General features: G+C 36.1%; 1 protein-coding gene across 1 annotated transcript in view; it reads right to left on the bottom strand.

Annotated features, from left to right (window-relative positions):
• Positions 1-12862: 12862 nt before the first annotated feature.
• The window catches only part of TMEM232 (transmembrane protein 232), a 438880-nt gene continuing 429257 nt past the window's right edge, over positions 12863-22485 (bottom strand). Inside the window, exons 12-13 of the mRNA XM_007947598.1 lie at positions 18143-18236; positions 12863-13126 (exon numbers count right to left, since the gene is read on the bottom strand). Coding sequence (XP_007945789.1) covers positions 12863-13126; positions 18143-18236 — 358 coding nt within the window. The remainder of the gene's footprint in view (positions 13127-18142; positions 18237-22485) is intronic.

Below are 22485 nucleotides of genomic sequence, written 5' to 3'. Positions count from 1 at the left end.
TACCTGTGCACCAGGTGCATTTCGCTGGGTTTGAAACACCAGTGGCTCAGCCTCAAAACTCACATCAACATATCACCATGGTAGGAAAAACTGACAGACAAGCTTGTCTCCCTGTTGGAAACCTCTCCTACCACCCTTACATGGGTCCCTGTGGCTGAATGCTCCTTTGTCCGGGTTCCTGGCTTTTAATCCCCTTTTTCCTGCTCTCCCATCTTTTCGTTTAGGAGGCAAGAAGTTCAAATTTACAGTGCCAGCTCTAAATTTGTCTGGTGACAAATTTGTTCAGTCTGGTGAAGGCCCCTAGACCTTGAACTATAGCTCTGTTTCTTATTTCAGGCCCACTGGAACTAGAGAAATCTCCTAATACAGGCAACTGCTGGCTGCTGCGGCTGATGAATCCAAGGTCAGCTGGTAAAAAAAGGCACAATCCCAGAATATGGAGGCCACATGGCAGGCCAGTGTTCAAGTCCAAGAAGAATCCCAAGATCTGCACGTAATATGACAGTTTCAAGTTCAGGAACTGGGGATGAAGACTTAGCCCAATGCAGGATCCAGTGTGCCAATAACTTAGAGATCTTTCTCAAAGCTTTTCCATATATACTGGAAGCAGGTCACATTCTGAAAGCAATTCCCCTTGAGCTGATTAAGTGATCATAGCAGATTCCATCATGGAGGTGATTGCAATCTCATCACAGGCAATAAATACACCTGGTTACCAAGGCACTCAAAACCATGGCCTGACCAAGTTGACACACAACCTTATTCAACTACTACACTATCCACATAAATCTATAGATTCAATGCAATCCCAATCCAGATTCCATCAAAAATTTTAAGGGCATGGAAAAACTAATCACTAATTTTATATGGAAAGGAAAGAAAACTGGGATAAGTAAGGCACTACTGAAGGAGAAGAAGTTAGTAGGAGGTCTCATATTCCCTGATCTCAAAACTTACTATATAGCCACAGTAGTCAAAACAGCCTGGTATTGGTACAACAACAGACACATAGACCAGTGGAACAGAAGTGAGAATCCAGAAATAATTCCATCTACCTAGGAACAGCTGATCTTTGACAAAGGGATAAAACTGATTAAATGGGGAAGAAATATTCTCTTTAACAAATGGTTCTAGCAAAACTGATTATCAATTTGTGTAAAAATGAAACAAAATTCATACCTCACATCACACACAAAAATAACTCACGATGGATCAAAGACCTAAATGTGAAACTGAAAACTATAAAATCATCAAAGAAAAAAATGGAGGTAAACATAGGAGCTCTAATCTATGGCATGAATAGACTATTAAACATATCAAATATTTATAAACAGAGGAAGATGAATTATATGACCGAGACCTTCTAAAAATCAATTTGTAATGAACTTCAAAAACTTCTCCAACAGAGTAAAACAAGAATGTACACATTGGGAAAAAATATTTGGCAAAGACATCTGACCAGGGACTCAACTTTAAAATTTATAGAAAACTTCAACATTTCAACAATATAATGAAAAACAATCAGTTAAAAAATGGACAGTGGACATGAACAGACACTTCACCAAAGATATTCAAGAAACCAACAAACACATGAATAATTGCTCATGATCATTTGCCATTAGATAGATATAAATTAAAACAACAATGAGATATCACCTGACCCCAACAAAAAATAGCAAAGTTCAACAAGCCAGAAATCAATCAGTCTGCCGAGGGTACTGGAAATCTCATACACTGCTGGTGGGACTGTGAAATGACACAACTACTGTGGAAAATTGTGATGTTTCCTTAAAAAGTTGGAAAAAGAAATACCATTTGATCCAGCAATCACAAGACTAGGTATATATCCTAAAGAAGTGAGAGCTGGGGCATGAATATATATATATATATATGTATATATATTTACTCCCATGTTCATCACAGCATTATTAACAACAGCAAAGAAATGGAAACAGCCTAAATGTCCATCAACAGATAAGTGGATAACCAAACTACAATATATACACACAGTGAAATATTATGCAACATTAAAGAATAATGAAGAATCAAGGAAACACCTCATAATGTGGATGAACCTGGAGGACTTTATGCTGAGTAAAATGAGTTATTCACAGAAGGACAAATACTGAATGAGTCCACTATTATAAAAAAGTCAAGGAAAATGTTCACACATGGAAAGAAACTTCTCTGTTGGTTACCAGGGATGAGAGGGGAGAGAAGGGAAAATTGCTAGCTAGGTAAGAGACACATATTAATTTGGGTGAAGGGAAAGATGATATAACAAAAGTGTATGACCAGCACAATATCACTAAGGAAAAGGAAGACACAGAGAGGTGCACCAGAGGTATGTACAGACAATAAACATAAATACTATTACTTACACAATAATGCATTATCAGTAATAACAAACATTAATGTATAAGTGGATACACAAGTAGACAGCAAAGATGATCAGGTATAGGTAGGCAAACAGGAATATATCCATGACCATGTATAGGTTTGCCAAATGATATTTCTACATTCATATTTGTATGAATTATAAAAAAATAATGTCCATATAAATAATAGACTAACTTAGACAGAGGGAGTGAATTACTGGGCTAGTGGTCTCCTACTTTGGTGAGTAGCTACTGGGGTCTTAAAGGCTTCCAAGTGGCCATCTACTATGCAATTATTGTTCTCTCCTCATCTAGATGAAAGAATGAAGAAAATCAAAGACATATTGAAACAATTAGTCCAAGATATTAGTGGTCCATGGGAACCTCAGCCTACACAACTGTGAGACCAGCACGAGATGGTGTCTGGCTACCATTGCCAAACACACAGAAAAGGATCAAAATTGGAGATCCTGGATAGAGTAGGAGAAAAATGTGGAGCAAAAATCAAAATCATGAAAAAGACCAGGCTTACTTTTCTGATAGAGACTGGTGAAAACCTCAAGACTATGCCTCCTAGTCACCCTTTGGGCCCAGAATTGGACTCACTCAATGGTTTAACCTTAAGCTAAACAGTAGGTCGGGAGTTCTGGTAGAATAGTGCCTAAGGCACTTGACAGCTAACCAGAAGCCTGGCAGTTCAAACCCACCAGCCACTCCTCGGAAGGAAGATGGGGCAATCTACTTCCATAGTGATACTGCCTCAGAAACCCAAGGAGGAGTTGCTATGAGTTGGGTCCAACTCAACGGCACATAACAACAACAACAACAACTAGAGATAAAGAGGACTAAATACATTTGTATAATGTTTTTAAAATGTATTTATGGATAACTGTAAAAAACACATTTCATTTTAGCATGCTCAGAAAAATAATTTATACACAATGAAAAAATATATAACAGACTCTGTTTATGAACCTGAGGTCATGGAAGAGACAAGGGAGCTTCTATGAGGAATGAAAGACATCTTGGTAATCTGAAAATGCAAATGCCATTCATAGGATATCAGAGTGTCACACAGAAATTTGGGGGTGGAGAAAATAGGTGTTAATAACCAGATCTAAAAGTGTTTGATTCCTTGGGTTACACATACACACAAACACACACAGAGACTTATGACATCTGTATCTTCTCATTGGCTGAATGCAAGGTCAGACTATGTGTTGGAGCCTCCGGTTGGGCAGAAGAACATGTGAAACATGGTTATATTCAAGGCTAAGGAAAAGCAGAAAAGGAGGCTATCTATCTAAAGGATCTGTCCTATCAGCCATATTTTCATTGTCCATTTTCTTTCCCCAGTTGGTTCAACCCTTGCTCTCTGACTTGTAGGAGTCTTTGATATTTTGTGATAGAAGTAATGGCTAACATTTTTAAGGACTTGCTGTGTTTTAAGTGATTTCTCAAGATTATGTTTCTCTTTCTTTAGATTTCAGTTGATCTAGGTCTTTCAGGGAGCTGCCTATGCTCAGTATTCTGGAGAATTTAGCACTTACTCAAACTTAATTTTATAGTGAAATAAAGTTATGAATGTCCTTAAAAAGAAATTTGAGAGTAAATCTAAATATTTGATGCATGACTGGGTTGACAATAGTCTGGCTAAATAAAAAGTTGCACTGGTGCTTTTGAAATGTTTGACCTCTACCCTGCTAACTAATTCATTAAAGAGGATCATCTTTTTCCAACACAGAATCAGCTTGGGAAATTTAATTATTAATTGGATACTACAAGAATTCTCCAACTAAAAACTGCTTTGGAAATGCAATATTTCTTGTTTATTTTTTGGCTTTACAATGAGGCAGGATAAAAAAATTACAAGGTACTAGATAATATGTAAATAAATCCTTTAGCTAGAATGATTGGAGGGAAAAGTGAGTTTGAATAACATTAAAGCCAAATTATCCTTGAAATATATGTCACCATGAAAATTACATGTAGATCAAAAATAACAAAATCATCAACAGAATTTGCAAAACTATATAAATATATGTTATAGAAGATCATAATTTAAAATGAGTTTTGCTTTATGTTTCCAAACACATCGTGTATGTCAGGGAAACAGCTAGAATCAGTACAAGGAGACTTACAAATACTTTAAGTCTCAAGTGGCTAACCCAAGGCTGAGAGATAGAGTATAGATTGAATTTATTGCATGTCTTTTCTGTATAAACATTGACAGAGCAGGTTTCCATGATTCCCTGCTTTGTTTGTATTTAGCCCATAGGGGATGTGATAAATGTCATTGATTAATCACATATGAAACAAATAGAGCTGCTCTTCTGCATGTTCCACATTTCAGCAAATGGGAATATGAAGAAGAAAGAGAAGGTTTCATGAACTCTACAGTGATTTTAATTGAGAATCTCTAGTTAACCAAAGGGGGCTCCTAGATAGAACAAACAGTTAAGTGTTTAACTACTGTTCTGGTTATCTAGTACCACTCTGACAAGAAATGTACCACTAATGGGATGGCCTTAACAAACTGGAGTTTATTCTTACAATTTGGAGGCATTAAGTCCAAGTTCAAAGTGCCAGGCTCTAGGGGCTGGGTGGAAACCCCTCAACCTTGGGGTCTAGCTCTGCCTCCTGCTCCCGGGCCACTGGAGCTAAAGGCATTTCTTCACTCAGACAGCTGCTGGCTGCTGAGGCTGAGAAGCCGCAAGGTTGACAAGTAAAAAGACACAGTCCCGATGTTACCAAATCACACGGCAGGCCATTAACTTAAGTCCATTGTAAGTCACAAGATCGGCAGAGCATAGCACGTTGCTGAGCAATGACATGGCTACATGCAGGGTCCAAGTGTGCCATAAACTGGAGTTTATCCCCAAAGCTTCTCCTTATACACAGGAAGCAGACCACATCTCAAAGGTAGCTACTCAGCTGCTTGTGGTAGATCCCACCATGGAGTTGATTGCCAGTCCTATCATGGGGAATAACTACCACCAGCTGCCCAGCCACTCAACCAGGCCCAGCCAAGTTGACACACAAACGTAACTACCACAATGCTAACCAAAAGATTGTCAGTTCAAATCCAACCAGAGGTGCCTTAGAAAAAAGGTCTTGTTATCTGCTTCTTAGAGATCATAGCCTTGATAAACCATATAGAGTAAAGTTCTACTCTTACACACATGAATTTATCATATGGAATTGACTTAACAACAACTGAAATTACTAGGTAACCAAAAGTGGGCTTAGTATGTGAGCTGTTGGACAAACATCGAAAGCAACCAGAAAGCAATTCCCAAAGAGCTAATTTTGAAATTTGGAAATCCAATTCAATGAAATTCTAGAATAGTTGTTTGTAAACAGGGGTGATTTTGCCCCTAAGATACATTTGGCAATGTTTGGAGGCATATTTGCTTGCCAGAACTGGCCAAAGTTTTGCCAGAAGGAAGGGTTAGTGAGTGGTTGTTGCTACTGGCATCTAGTAGGGAGACTAGATATGTTAAGGCAGCCTCCTACATCAGAGAATTATCCCAAAATACCAGTATTACCATTGTTGTGAAATCCTGCTATATAGAAGAACCATGAGGTATGGACACAGTGCTCTGATGATAATGGTATATGAGAATAAGGAATTGTATTTGATATTTATTGGTTTAAAATAATACAAGAATGAATTGATGAGAAGTGTATTGTTCTTTAGGTTTTGTTGATAAGATAAATTGAAAAAACAGAAAATGAGAGACAAAAATTAACTAATAGACAGTTATAGTCTTTTGTTCAAAGGAGGGATTTTACTGGTAGGAACAGAATAATCACTTATTTGAATGATACTTTCTGAACATCATTACATCATTTTTAAAATTGTTGATGTGCAAAATGACAGCAACAAATTCATACTTGTTGATAATTACACTAAATATCAATGGATTAAATGCACCACTCAAGAGATGGAGAGTTTCTGACTAGATAAGAAAACATAACCCACCAATATGCTGTTTAAAGAGATACACCTTAGAGACAAAGAAAAAATAGACTAAAAATTGAAGGTTGGAAAAAGATACATCAAGGAAATGGCAACCATAAAAGAGCAGGGATGGCAATATTAATTTCTGATAAAACTGACCTGAAGACAAAAACCACCTTAAGATACAAGGAAGGACATCATACAATGATTAAAGGATTGATTGATGGACATAACCATAATAAATATCCATGCACCCAATGAAAGAGCTCCAAAATACATAAATCAAACTTTAACAGAATTGAAAAGACAAATAGATGACTCCACAGTCATAGTAGAAGACTTTAATATATCACTTTCAGTGAAAGATAGAACTGGAAAGAAACTCAAGAAAGACACAGAACTAAAAACACAATCCAACAATTTGACCTTATAGACATCTACAGAATATTTCACCCAACAACAGCTCAATATACATTCTTTTCCAGTGCACATGAAATATTCTCCAGGATAGAGTATAAGTTAGAACACAAAGCAAGCCTTAATATATTTAAAAACATTGAAATACTGCAAAGCATCATCTCAGATCACAATGCTATAAAATTAGAAACCAACAATAGGAAGATCAATGGAAAAAGAGCAAACATATGGAAACTGAGTAACACCCTCCTTGAAAATGACTGGATAATAGAAGAAATAAACAATAAAATTAAAAAAAAAAAAAAAAGTCCCTTGACTCAAACAAGAATGAAAAGCACAATTACCAAAATCTTTGGGACATAGCCAAATCAGTGATCAGAGGCGAATTTATAGCAATAAATGTATACATCAAAAAAGAACAAAGAGCCAAAATAAATATCTTAACCCAACATCTCCAATAATTACAAAAAGGGTGGCAACAAAATAAAATAAAATAAAATTGTTGATGTGAGTTATTTTTAACTGTTTATCACCTCTACCTATCCCTAGTTCCCAAGCATCCACCCTAATATCAGAATAAAGATATTTGCTTGGGGGCATTTTCTTCTTTAAACTTCTCTTTATGGTATGCACCATAAGCTTCTGTGAATCTTTTTATTTGCCTTTTCTAAGCTCTGGTGGTGTAGTGCCTAAGACATTTGACACATAACCAGAGCAGTTCAAACCTTCGAAGGAAAATGGGCAATCTACCACCTTAGAGATACTGCCTCAGAAACCCAAGGAGGGGTCACTATGAGTTTGATTTGACTTGACAGCAGGGTTTTTTTTTTTTTTTTTTTGGGGGGGGATTATTGTACTAGGAAAAATGATTATTTCTATGTTTATGTATGTAGAGTTTACTGTTTTTCTTTTCTCCTATTCTTTTTTCCCCAATACACTTTTTAAATGCTCAATTCCGTAGTGATAATAGTTTAAAGTCCTATAAATATTTCATTATCAGTACGGTAAAAGGTCTATGAGGCAGTCTGTGTGAAAAAAAGAGTTGGTTTGGTGGTTGTTAAGATGAACCTGTAAAGAATTCATAATGAATGAATTTAGGAAGAAGACTTCCATTTATTCTTTTAAACTAAAAGTAAACATGGAGTTTAAAGTAGCATGGAAACAAGCTTTAAATGAAAGGAATAGACCTGAGATACGTTAACACTTCCTAAGAGCAGAAGCATTAAAGATGAGTAAGAAAACAGAGTTGTAGAGGGTAGATAGACATGGAATCACTTTCTCTTTTTCTTTTTCCTATGAACTTAAAGGGAAAGTAACTAACTAATGGTGAGAAACCCTAAGTTGAACAACACAAGTGTAGCTAAAAGAATCCACTTGGTGGCAAACCCAGTGAGAAACTTATAAAAGCATTTTGTAAACTTTGAGATGAAGTTAATATTAAGGCTGAATTACCAAGAATTGCAGTTGAGTCTCTGTTAAGGGCTTATTGGAAGAATTAAGGATTAAATTAATGATACAGTAAAAATTTATTTATATTTCTTTTTCTACATTAAATTAAATTTTTCCAAATCTGTTTTGTTTTGTGCAGGAAAATCTTGCAGAACAAGCAGAATAGGGAACCTAAAATGCAGAAGAAAAGAAGGTAGAATGATATTTTATTTTATAGCTTAATGTTTTAGGCATTGAACTATACATTTTTGCTAGTTATTTAGTTAGTGTCTTCCAGCTCCCAATATCCTCCTTTATTCCGCTTTGTGATGCTGGAGAATAGGGAGCAGTAGAAAGTAAGATGCAGGAGGGAGACGAAACTTGATCCTTCTTGTTTCTTTATTTTTCTTGGCAGTATGGGTTCAGAGCAATTTGTTGCAGTTTCCTTATTTTTTTCCTCTGGTACTCCTAGGTCAGCCCCATTGTGCCCCTTCAGAGGGAATAGCAGAAGTGGGGCAATGCCTCCTTGTCCAAGCTTCTAGATTCTAATAGTCCAAATTTCTTCTCCTTGACATCTGGCCCTCGGGGGCAATAGGAATTTCTTAAAGTTACTCTTTCTGTGTTTTTTTCTAGATCCCTTTCCATTTGTACAGTTCTCTAACATCTTTTTAAACAATTTCTTACATTATATTCTCTGTTAAAATAATTGATATATTTATGTCTTCCTGATTAGCCTCTGATTGATACCACTCTTTATATAAATTGTATATTGTTGTTGTTGTTAGGTGCCATCAAGTAGGCTCCAACTCACAGCGACCCTATGTACAACAGAACAAAATACTGCCTGGTCCATCGCCATCCCCACAATCCTTGCTATGCTTGAGCCCATCATTGCAGTCACTGTGTCAATCCAATCTCCTTGAGGGGTTTTCCCTTTTTTGTTGACTCTTTACTTTGCCCAGCATGATATTCTCCAGGACTGTGTCTTCTGACAACATGAATCAAATAGGTGATACAAAATCTGACCATTCTCACTTCTAAGGCACATTTCAGCTGCACTTCTTCCAGGACAGATTCATTCATTCTTCTAGCTGTCCATGATATTTTCTGGATTCTTTGCCAACAGCACACTTCAAAGGCATTGATTCTTAAGTCTACCTTATTAATTGTCCAGTTTTCACATGCATATGAGGTGATTGAAATTAACGTGGCTTGCATTAGGGTCATCTTTGTCTTCGAAATAATATCTTTGCTCTTAAACATTCTAAAGAGATTCCTTGCAGCAGATTTTCCCAGTGCAATAGGATGCCTAATTTCCTGACTGCTGCTTCTGTGGGTGTTGATTGTGGATCCACATAAAATGAAATTTTGACAACTTCCATCTTTTTTCCATTTATCTCAATATTGCTTATTGGTCCAGTCGTGAGGATTTTTGTTTGCTTTATGGTGAGGTGTAATACACAGTGAAGACTATAGTCTTTGATCTTCATCAGTAAATGTTTCAAGTCATCTTCACTTTCAACAGGCAAGATTGTGTTATGTGCTTATCATGGGTTGTTAATGATTCTTCCCCCAATCCTAATTCCACATCCTTCTTCATATACTCCATCTTCTTGGATTATTTGCTCAGCATACCCATTAAGTATGGTGAAAAGATACAACCCTGATACACACCCTTCCTGATTTTAAACCATTCAGAATCCTCTTGTTCTGTTTGAACAACAGCCTCTTGGTCTGTGTTCTTCCTCATGAACACAATGAAGTGCTCTGGAATTCCCTTTGCAAGGAAATGTATATCTATAAATTGTATGAATATATAAATCATCCATTTTATAAAGGAGTAAACTGAAGCACAAAAAGGTTAAGTAATTGCTCAATGTGTCATAGCTAGTGGGGTTATATATCCATGGTTACAGATCTGTATGTTCTAATCCTTGCTAATATTCCAACCAGAATCAAAGACATAGGAGGAAAACTTTGAGAGATGTGTGGTGTCAAATTTTAAAAATGTTAAATATTAATTTAATAATGTTGTTGTTGTTGTTATGTGCCATCAAGTTGGACCCAAACTCATAGTGACTCCTCCTTGGGTTTCCAAGGCAGTATCACTATGGAAGTAAATTGCCCAATCTTCCTTCGAAAGAGTGGCTGGTGGGTTTGAACTGCCAGCTTTCTGGTTAGTAGTCAAGTGCCTTAGGCACTATGCTACCAGAGCTTCTAATTTAATAATAAAGAATTTAAAATAATATCTTAATAATAAAGACATTGGGATTCTGACTAATTCTGTTTATATACATGTACACACACACACACACACATATATGTACACACAAACATATATATGTATATATATATATTCCTTTTTTCCCCCTTCCAAATCCCTAGTAAGTTGACAGAGAAAAGATTTAAAAAAAAGAGACAGGAGTCCATAAGGAGAAAAGATGATAGCAAGTCAAAAATACTAAGAAAACTATGGTTAGAAAGCAAGTGAACAAATGGGACAGAGAAAAATAAGTCTAAGTCTACAGTAGAAAAGCCATAGCTTACACTAATCCATAACTGAGAACATCAGAAAGGTTCAGAAGTGAGGGGCATCAGGTTACTATAGAGGTGGTACTGAAAACAGCAGGGTTTCTTGACATTTTTAAGAGTAGTTAGATCCCCAGAGTCCTTTTCCCACAAGTTACAGCCCAATGATTGCATCTCTTTCCAAATCAACAGAAAGACTGTGACTTAAAAGTGCAGTCAAGTTTTGGTAATACTGATGTCCTGTTGGCCTAAATGAGAAAGTGGTTTGTTTGGAAGGATAGTAGAAAATTGTGACATTCATGGGTTTAAAAGTGAGTGATAGGGACGGACTTAAATGGAGCGAGTGAATAGTTGTAACAAATGTTTTGGAAGGAATAGGATTCAAAACAAATGTCTTCCATACAGATAGTTTTTCGAAAAGAAAGCAAAGACAGGTGAAGGTGTTTGGAAAAGAGCATTGAGAGATATTATTTCTAGGAAGTAGCGTATTCTCTAGATGATGAGACAAAGATGAGTTTAAAGATTTGCAAAGAGCCATGTTAGTTTGAGTAAGCTGTATTTATAATGAATCAAAACAGGAATGTGCCTAAGACATTTCCTAACCAGAAGGCTGGCAGTTCAAACCCACCAGCCACTCCTTGTAAGGAAGACTAGGCAATCTACTTCTGTAGAGATACCACCTCAGAAACCCAAGGAGGGGTCATTATGAGTCAGAACTGACTCCATAGCAGTGAGTTTGGTTTGGTTTACACACCATTTTTCTACCATTTGTTATTATTATCCTAAGCAAAGAAAAAGGAGCTCTGGTAATACAGTGCCTAAAGGTGTCTGACTGCTAACCAAAAGGTTGCTGGTTCAAACCCACCAGCCACTCCACAGAAGCAAGACTGGGCAGTCTACTTCCATAAAGATTTACTGCCTCAGAAACCTAATTGGGGGTCGCTATGAGTCAGAATTGACTTGATGGCAGTGTGTTTGATTTTAGTTTAAGCAAAGAATGACCCCTTAAATACACATAACACAAGTCACACATTTCTGGTCCTCAAGTCAAATTTAACCTTCAAATATTTTTTATTTTTAATAATTATTATTGTTACTAGTTGTCAATCATTTGAAACTTAGCAACTTTTATTTTAAAAGTAATACTACCTGAAAGCTTCTTCCTGAAAGACTGGATGATCCTTCAACACTAGATATACATTTCAAAATGTAGCTGAGTGATGGAAATTTTCATTAAGTGGAGTAGGTGTTCCCTAATACCCGTCACTAATTTATGTTACCTTTCTGACCTGTGCAGTTATTGAGTTTGACAGCCATGATAAACTTGTCTTTTGAGTATCATAAAGCCAATTGTACAAAATTGAGTTGTGGTTATTATTTATATTCCTTCACATAAAGTAATGCATCTCATGAATTTCCACCCAAATCACAAATAAATAAATAAGAAAAGAAAAAGTAATGCTACTTCTTACCCATAAATATAGAGCTTCAAATGAAGTACGGGAAAGTGCCATTTTAAAAATGCTTCCAATATTGGATGTATCCCTCCACTAAAAGCTGCTAGACCTTCTAGAATCATTGAAATTTACCCTCCTAAGCTCTTCTGCCAAAATGAAATCTCTTTCACTCAGGAAGCTCCTCTGATGTCCACTAAAGGCAAAGCCACCCTGAGATGACTGTCTCTTCCAGACTTGTTTACATACAGTAATTTATCAAATTCATTCTTCAGACATAGTGTTTGATTTGGCATTGATTGATTAGAAATCACAAATCAAAACGGGTGTCATAACTTCTTTTATTTGACTAATAGTTATTATAGGAGTATCAGCTAAGGCTCATTATTCTTCTTTTTAAGAAATAACTCTCTATGTGACTCACTAATAGTTTGTAGTTGATCTTCATCTAATTATCCAGTTAATGTCAACACTCTGAGAATCATTTATAAAATGTGCTCTACGATCATAAGGTATGAGTCAATTAGGAAAAGTATTAGCCATGTTCTTGAAATTTTAACTGGTGAAATCCCTCAACTGTGATTAAGAACTGACTGAAAATTGAGGACTAAGACGTAACTATTAAAGTGCTTGCACCAGGATAACAACTCCTTTCTAAAACATGTCCTCAAATTAATCACAAGAAAGTTTTCCTAATATGTAATAACGTCAGTATTTTTCTTGCAATGAACTTCTGGCATGTGGGCCTCAGTTTCTCTGGGTCTTGTTTTGTTTTCTAATGAAATTATTTCAGTTCTTGGAGGAAGCTCATAGGGTTTTGTTTGCTTATGTAGTTTCTCTTCCCGTTTCTTCATAATTTCTCTGAAGTGATTTTTCTCTTTCAACTCTTTCTGTTTAAGTTCTTCGGCCTCACATATGGCATCTTCCTTCTGTCGGATCTTTAGCTCTTCTTGCCACTGTTACAGAGACAAAACATCATTCAGACATATGTGGAGGTAGGGTCTGCCCATTAACAATGCTTTTAATTAACTGATAATTGTAAAGATTCGCTAAACCAAATAATGGCAAATGAACAAATACAAACTTAAAAATGGGATTCTACCACAAATTCACCCTTTTGAGAGGGATTTTGAAAAGAAGGAAAGATCATGTTTTTCCATGGCTTTCTCTATATCTATCTATGCATCATCTATCTACTTGTCTATCATCTATCTATCTATGTCAATTACATTTCTCAAAATGCATGTACTTACAGCCAATTACCATATTTTCCCTTTTTTTTCTGAAATTTGTCAGGAATTTTACATTTTATGTTGTGGGTAAATATATCAAGCCACTTATTAGAAGTGATATAAAACCCATTGCTGTTGAAATGATTCAGACTCTTGGTAACACCGTGTGTTACAGAATAAAACTGGGCTCCATGGTGTTTTATTTGCTGAAGTCTTTATGGAAATAGATCAGCAGGGCTTTCTTCCATAGTGTATGTAGTTGGATGGGGTCAAACTACCCATTTTTTTTTTTTTTTTTTGTTAATAGCTGAGAGTAAACTGCTTGTGTTGCCAGGGATGTTTTAGAAAACAGTATAACCTCCCCACAACCAAAAAAAAAAAAAAAAAAAAAGAGAGACAGGATTCCTTCTTAACAGCTTACAAATAGCAATTTTAAACATTTTTAAAAACAATTTACATCTTGTAAACACTTTTAAAATAGTATGCTATAGGTTTTACATTTCTAAATCTCAAGGATTTCCCTTTCTTTGTCAATACTAGTAGTTACATGAAAGCATGGGATCATAAATAAACAACAAAATCAAGATTGAGAAAACAATAACAACAAAACACACACATATATTACAAATTAAGTGAAAGGCAAAGTTTGTTATACTTTCTATGTGACATTGAAAGTGAAAGTAATGGCCAAATGCTTACTTTGAAGCAAACCTAAAGAATTCATCTCAACTGACAATGCTAATCCATGACAATAGCAGTGTATCTATCTGTAGGCAAGAGCCCTGAGCATGAGTAGGGTAGTCAAAGATGGAAGTAAATATGGCTGATGAACCAAACATCATCATGGGTAACTTTTTTATTCCTCCTGCATTTTTTTTATGAACAAAATAGCAAAAAATGTGACAAACATTTTGCAGGATAAGCAAAAGTTTCAGGGTAGAATGGCATTCTAGCATGAAATGCTGGAAATTGCTAAAGATGCTGACCTTTTAGGTACCTCTTAGCCCATAAGAAATTCTGGTGGTATAGCAGGTAAGGCACTTTGCTGATAACCAGAAGGCCAGTAGTTCAAACCTATCAGCTGCTCTGCAGCAGGAAGATGAGGCAATCTACTTTCATAAAGATTCATAGCTTTGGAAACCTGTGGGAGTTGTTATGAGTTGGAATCAACTGGATGGCAGTGGGTTTTGGTTTGGTTTATCCCATACGTATGTTGAAATAATCAAATTGAACTTAATAATCTATCAATTAATTTATAGAATACTATATACCAGTACTATAAATCATAAATCTTATTTGACATCTGCATATATAGATATTATTCATTTAACTAAACTTCAGAGTGAATATCACACTACCTTGCCAAAGGCAATAAAATTTTTAAAATGATATTCTCACATAAGAGTTAAAAAATTTAAAGCATAATAAAATATCCACTTATTTTATTTCAGTTAAATTTAAAAGCGTAAGAAATCTAGTTACCTGTACTTATCCCAACATTGTATGTACACAGCTATATAGCTCATAACACTTAGATTTCTCAGAAATAATTATTGTATGAAATATCAAGAAAACTGAAGCAAAACATCTAAAATATTCAGATACTGGCAGTAATTCATACTTTGGCTTTATTTACAAGTTCTGATACCCAACTGTGACTTGTATACTTTTTTCTTATAAAATGAACTAAATAATAATTATTTAATTTACCAATTTTATATCAAAGCATAAAGTCACAGTTAGTGTAATAATGACAGACTCTGTAAACATAACGATTAATCTTAAATGAAAGGAGCTCTGGTGTGCAGTGGTTAAAGCATTTGGCCACTAACCAACACTGGACCTGGCAGTTGGAAACCAACAGCCAGTCTATGGAACAAAGATGAGGCATTCTACTTCTGTAAAGATTTACAGCCTTGGAAACACTATAGGGCACTTCTACTGTACCCACTGGATGGCAGTGGGTTTGGTTTCAATCTTGAATGAACTAACCTTAAATGAAAAACTTTAAAGTACCTCAAAGCTTTGTTTTTTACATTGTGAAAAATTGACAGAAAATTAGTTCTTAAGAACCATCAGTAAAATAGAATTCTTTGATTTCCTAAACATCATGTCTAAAAGCAGTAATATATATAAAAGCAGCAAGAAGGGGTATATCAATATCATCCAAGAGGCAGGTCTTCTTTGTTCCCTGTTTAGAATCCAGCACGGCTGGAATTCACTGTAACATCATAATACTTCTTTCTTTTAGCCTCAGGATAAAGTAAACTTTTTCCCCCTATTTTGTCTGTACTGACAATGACAAGCTTAATTTGGACAAGCCATTGTCTTGTCTTGATTGTTTCTAGGACAATGCAGACATACTTGAAGTTGATGGAAAATGGAAGCACCATGTACTCCTTTATTCAGCCTATCCTCTCAGTGACTCAGCCAAAATGTTATTGGACACCTAGAAGGTACAGCATATTTTGATACCTGTTTAATAATGATGTATCTGCCTTATTTCTTGTATATTATATACAGACAACAAATGTCACTTGATTTAGAAGGAGAACTAAACTTTGGGGTGGTGTTTTTGCTTCTTGTCAATATTACATATTTCCCCCTCCCATCTCCAATTCTGGTTGGGTTTATAAACCAAGGACTTGAGCAGCTATGGAAAAGTGGATTTGGAGTTCAAAGATCTGGTTTTGAATGTTCACTTAGTCATTTACTAATCTGAAAACCTTGGGCAAGTAACTGAATTCTAAAGCACTAGTTTATTTTTCTTATGAGTAAATATCTCACAGGATTATTGTGAGGGTTAAATTAACTAATTTAAGACAATCTTGTAAAATGTGAAGTAAAATAAAAGTACTATTGCTTTAGCTACAAAGGTGTACACACACACACACACACACATATATATATAATTATATATATATATTAGTGAGATATGTATACACACACACACACATATCTCACTAATACTTTTTTAAATATTCAGAAAAACTTCTATAAACATTTTGAAATCAATGCTAATAGCTACTAGATGAGGTTAGCAACAAATCAAACATCTTGGACCCAACTATTTGCAAATACATTTTCAGAAAGAATTACTTTACTCTTCTTTAGCTACAATATAAATGTATATCCAGCCTCTGCCGAATTATGGTGATTATTTAGTAAGCTAATATACTGGGAAAGAGGAAAAGATGAGATTATTAGTAGCTACTTCCTAATAGACAGAGCTTTCTCTGTCATTCAAACTATTGTCCTCTGTTCTTAAAATAGTCCTAGGAAGATCAAAGTCACATGTAGACAGACATAATGGAAATATATAGATATTAATGAATTCTAGCAAGCTGTTATCTTATGCAATCTATTCTGGAACATTTAGATTACTTGAATTGAAACTACAGATGCTGCAACTTATGAACCATTAGAAAATTATGCTAATATTTTGTATATATGACATAGGTAGCATAGTGCCTAAGGTACTTGACTGCTAACCAGAAGGCTCATGGTTCAAACCCACAAGCCACTTCTAGGAAGGAAGATGGGGCAATCTACTTCCGTAGTGTTACTGCCTCGGAAACCTAAGGAGGGATCGCTATGAGTCTGTTCTGACTCGATGGCACAGAACAACAACAACAACAGTTTACCAAAAACCCTATGAGTGAGAAGTAGAACAATATTAGAGCTCTCATTTCATGATACCAGGTTATCTATCAGTCAGTCTCCAAACCTCAATACTGTAGTTATTGTTGCCCACTGCAATTGAGTCAGATCCAAATCATAGTGACCCCTCCTTGGGTTTCTGAGGTGGTATTACTACAGAAGTAGATTGCCCAACCTTCCTTCCCAGAAGTGGCGGGTGGGTTTGAACCCCCAGCCTTTTGGTTAGCAGTCAAATGCCTTAGGTGCTATGCCACCAGAGGTCCCATAGTTACTGTTAGAGTGGCTTAAATATTAGTTATGTGTTAAATAATTACTCAATCTGCACAGTAAAAGAAATAATCTTTTCTCCTTTGTTCAAAAATCATTGATTAAATGGAATGTGAAAAATTGATCATGGGAATATAATCACAATGTGAGAGAGAATTCTGCACTGCCAGTGGTAACATGAATAATTTAAATACATTCTTTATGCTTTTGGATCCACATTGTGTTTAAAAAAAAAAAAAAGAAAGAAAGGAAGAAAAGAAGTGCTTTTGTTTCCCACTGGAAATCAACTGCTAAGAAGAAGTAGACATAAAATGATGAACATTTTGTAAGAAACTATTGACTAAATAAATATAGCACAACAGCTTTCAGTGCTGTCTTATGAAAATGGTGTTGTGTTGCTACTGCTAGTTTAACTTGCACCAAGAGCAAAGTCTTTCTGATTTGTCAAGGGGAAAGAATGGTCACCAAAAATTGAGTCAAAATATTTTGTGCCATTATTAGAACTACACTGCAGAACAAGTCAGTGGTTAATGCTCAGATATCAGACTCATAAAGAAAAAATCAGTGCAGATTAAGGAAACACAGTTAGACTAGTGTTTTAAAAATGTCAGAAGGTCAAGTTTTCTCTAACCCAATAAAGGCATTGAGACATATAGGTAGTAGAATAAGATATAGTTAAGTTTGGTACTGCTTAATCATGGCCAGACTTTTAAATTATACAGTTAATGTTTCACTCTGAAAACTACATGCTCTAATTCAAGACACCTTTAAAGAATAAAGCTTTTGCTGCTGGTTTAAAAAAGTCAGTCTTACATGATGGTCAACAATTCTTGCCAACTCTTCATCCATCCTGGTAAACAGATCTGGATTTGGAAGCATGGGGAGCTCTGACTTAGAAGGATGTTCCCTTCAAAAGAGAATAAAAACAGATCCAACAGTAGATAGAAGCATTTTTCCTCCCCAGAGACAGGTAAGAATTGTAAGTCAAAATTCATTCTTAAGCACTTTTCATTCTACATTGCTAACATGAAATACTCTGTGCAAACTATTATATATATTAGCTTTTAGTTTCAATTATAAAACTGACACTTTTGAGTTTGTTGTTGTTGTTATGTGTCATCAATATCTATAAAATAACAAAAGGAAAGCTTGTCCAAGGAGTTAGTTTTGGTACCAAATGAAGTCCTAGGATATGAAGGGCTTAAAGAAGCTGGAAGTTGACTGTGTCCAATGGGAAGATGAAAGTGTTCATCATCACGTACAACCCTATGAAGTCCTGGTGAAAACCTAAGCCTAAGAACATAATGTAAGATGTGCTGAGAATTGCTGTGACATAAAAGGTTCTGTACCATATATGTATTACTAAGGGTAGAACTGTGGTAGACAATTTAGCAAGCAGCCACCTAATGAAATTGTTGGCAGTGCAGAGCTGGGACCCAAACAAGCAGAGATTTAGTGTTAAATTGTCCACAAAATAATCACATTATTAAAGTTGCTATGGAGAAATGGTTGTAGGCTAGGAATATATAAAACACTAGAATGTTGGTAGAGAATTAATTTAAGGGAGAGAAAGAGAGTTCAAAGCAGATATTAGGCAAAAGTTGGAAAAGGGACATAGTTGGCGAGAAATTTTCATATTCAAAATTTCCTGATCAATTTTTAAGACTGTGATGTCTAATATACATTTTTAAATGTGCTTTCTATTCTATTCCAGTGAGTTTTATATTCTTAATATCCTACAGTTCCCCTCATATCACCAGGTCCTATTTCTATCCTGCACAAAATGATTTTCAGATCTTCCACTTATCTTCCTCTCCACCATCACTTCCCCTATACAAATCATCATTGTCTTTCACATGGACTAAGGCCTCTTTTTAGAAATCCCTGAATCCACCATGCCTTCATGCTGTACCCTCTGTATTCTGATCTCTACACAGTACCTAACGTGATGGATTGAAACAGTTACTGCAACAATGGGTTCAAGCATAGCAACAATTGTGAGGATGGCTCCGGATGGGGCAGTGTTTCATTTTGTTGTATTAGGATTGCTATGAGTCAAATTTAACTTAATGGCACCTAATAATAACAAATATATATGCATACATATGTATATATTATCTATGTATACATATATAGGCATGTACCTATGTATATATGTGCATATATACATGTACACATGTCTATACACATATAGGCAGCATGCATGGGCATACATATTTGTCCCCAAGTGAAAGCAGCCCCAAGCCCGATGCCCACTTACCTCAGGCCCCGGCCTTAAAAATGTACATATGAATAGCCCTGAAACATTGTCCAATATAGTGCCGGAAGATGAGATCATCAGGTCTGAAGGGACTCAAAATTTGACTGGGGAAGCGCTGACTCCTCAGGGTAGAGATGACATTAATGATATGGATAGAGTAAAGCTTTCAGTACCTCCATTGGCTGATATTGCACTACTCAAAATGAGTAGAAACAGATGCAAATGTCCATTAATAATCAGAACATGGGATGTACGAAGTATGAATCTAGGAAAATTGGAAGTTATCAAAAATGAAATGAAATGCATAAATATCAATATCCTAGGCATTAGTGAGCTGAAAAGGACCAGTTATGACCATTTTGAATCAGACAACCATATGATCTACTATGCCGAGAATGACAAACTGAAGTGGAATGGTATGTCATGCATTGTCAAAAAGACTGCTTCAAGATCTGTCTTTAAGTACAATGCTGTGGCTGTTAAGTTTGTGTGTCAACTTGGCTGGGCCTGGTTGGGTAGGTGGGAAGCTGGTGGTAGTTATTCTCCATGATGAGACTGGCAATCAACTCCATGGCGGGACCTACCACAAGCAGCTGAGTAGCTGCTTTAGGGATATGGTTAGCTTCCTGTATATAAGGTGAAGCCTTGGAGAATGGTCTCTTGTTTATGGCATGCTTGAACCCTGCATGTAGCCATGTTATTGTTCAGCAGCCTACCATGCTCACCTGACGTGGGGACTTTCAATGGATTAGAATTAATGGCCTGCTCTGTGGTTTGGTAACATCGGGACTATGCCATTTTATTTGCCATCCTTGGGCTTATTAGCCTTAGTAGCCAGTAGCTGCCTGAGTAAAGAGATGCCTCTAGCTTCAGTGGGCTGGGAACAAGAGGCAGAGCTGAAGCCCAAGATCGAGGGGCTTTCACACAGCCCTAGAGTCTGGAACTTAGAACTTGGAATTCTAGCCTCCTGAACTATAAGAGAAAAAAATCCTGTTTGTTCAAGCCACCTCATTTGTAGTATATTCCTGTCAGAGTGGCACTAGGTAACCAGAAAAAATGCTGTCAGTGATAGGATAATATCCATATGCCTATAAGGAAGACTAGTTAATACTACTATTATTCAAATGTATGCACCAACCACCAAAGCCAAAGATGAGGAAATTAAAGATTTCTATCAACTTCTGCAGTCTGAAATTGACTGAACATTCAATCAAGATGTGGTGATTATCACTGGTGACAGGGATGCAAAAGTTGGAAACAAACAGTTACCAGTAGTTGACAAACATAGCCTTGGTGAAAGAAACAATGCTGGAGATTGCATGATAGAATTTTGCAAGACCAACAATTTACTCATTGCAAATATCTTTTTTTCAACAACACAAATGGCAACTATATACATGGACTTCACTGGATGGAATACACCGGAATCAGATTGACTACATCTGTGGCAAGAGATGATGGAGAAGTTCAATATCTTCAGCCAAAACAAGGCCAGGAGGTGACTGTGGAACAGACCATCAACTGCTTATATGCATGTTCAACTTGAAGTTGAAGACAGTTAACACAAGTCCAGGAGAGCCAATATATGACTTCATCATATCCCTCCTGAATTTAGAGACCATCTAAAGAATAGATTTGATGCATTGAACACCAATGACCAAAAAACAGAGGAATCATGGGATGACATCAAGAACATCATCTATGAAGAAAGCAAAAGGTTGTTAAAAAGATGAGAAAGGAAGAAAAGACCAAAATAGATGACAGAAGAGACTCTGAAACTTGCCCTTGAGCAGAGAGTAGCTAAAGGAAATGGAGGAAATGACAAAATAAAGGAGCTGAACAGAAGATTTGAAAGAGCAGCTCGAGCTGAAAGAACTGAGGAAAAAATTTAAGCTCAAGTTGCAATATTGAAAGATTCTATGGGCAGTATATTGAATGATGCAGGAAACATCAAAAGAAGATGGAAGGAATATGCCAAGTCGCTCTGTACCAAAAAGAATTGGTTGATCTTCATCCATTTCAGGAGGTAGCATATAATCAAGAACCAATGGTATTGAAGGAAGAAGTCAAAACTTCACTTAAGGAATTGGCGAAGAAAAAGGCTCCGAGAATTGACAGAATACCCATTGAGATGTTTCAACAAATGGATGCTATGCTGGAGGCACTCACTTGGCTATGCCAAGAGATTTGAAAGACCAACTGACCCAACTGACTGGAAGAGATCCATATTTGTACCCATTCCAAAGACAGATGATCCCACAGTATGTGGAAATTATTGAACAATATCATTAATATCACTTGCAAGTAAAATCTTTCTGAAGATAATTCAAAAATGGTTGCAGCAGTATATTGACAGAGAGCTTCCAAAAATGCAAGCTGGATTCAGAAGAGGACATGGAACAAAGGATGTCATTGTTGATGTCAGATGGATCTTAGCTGAAAGCAAAGCATACTGGAAAGGTGTTTACTTATGTTTTAATGATTATGCAAAAGCATTCAATTGTGTGGATCATAACAAATTATGGATAACGTTGAAAAGAATGGGGATTCCAGAACACTTCATTGTACTCACAAGGAACTTGTACATAGATCAGGAGGCTGTCATTCAAACAGAACAAGGGGATACTACATGGTTTAAAAATCAAGAAAGGAGTGTGTCAAGGTTGTATCCTTTTACCATACTTATTCAGTTTGTAGGCTGAGTACATATCCAAGAAGCTGGATTATATGAAGAAAAATGTGGCATCAGGGTTGGAGGAAGATTAATTAACAACCTGTGATATGTAGATGACACAACTTTGCTTGCTGAAAGTGAGGATAACTTGAAATAATTACTGATGAAGATTAAAGACTACAATCTGCAGTATGGATTAAACTTCTATATAAAGAAAACAAA

The sequence above is a fragment of the Orycteropus afer genome, unplaced genomic scaffold (genome assembly GCF_000298275.1).
Source record: "Orycteropus afer afer isolate SDZICR_OR568_19922 unplaced genomic scaffold, OryAfe1.0 scaffold00191, whole genome shotgun sequence".
Classification (NCBI taxonomy): Eukaryota; Metazoa; Chordata; class Mammalia; order Tubulidentata; family Orycteropodidae; genus Orycteropus; species Orycteropus afer.
The sequence above is the reverse complement of the archived record's forward strand: the minus strand, read 5'-3'. Positions and strand labels throughout refer to the sequence as shown.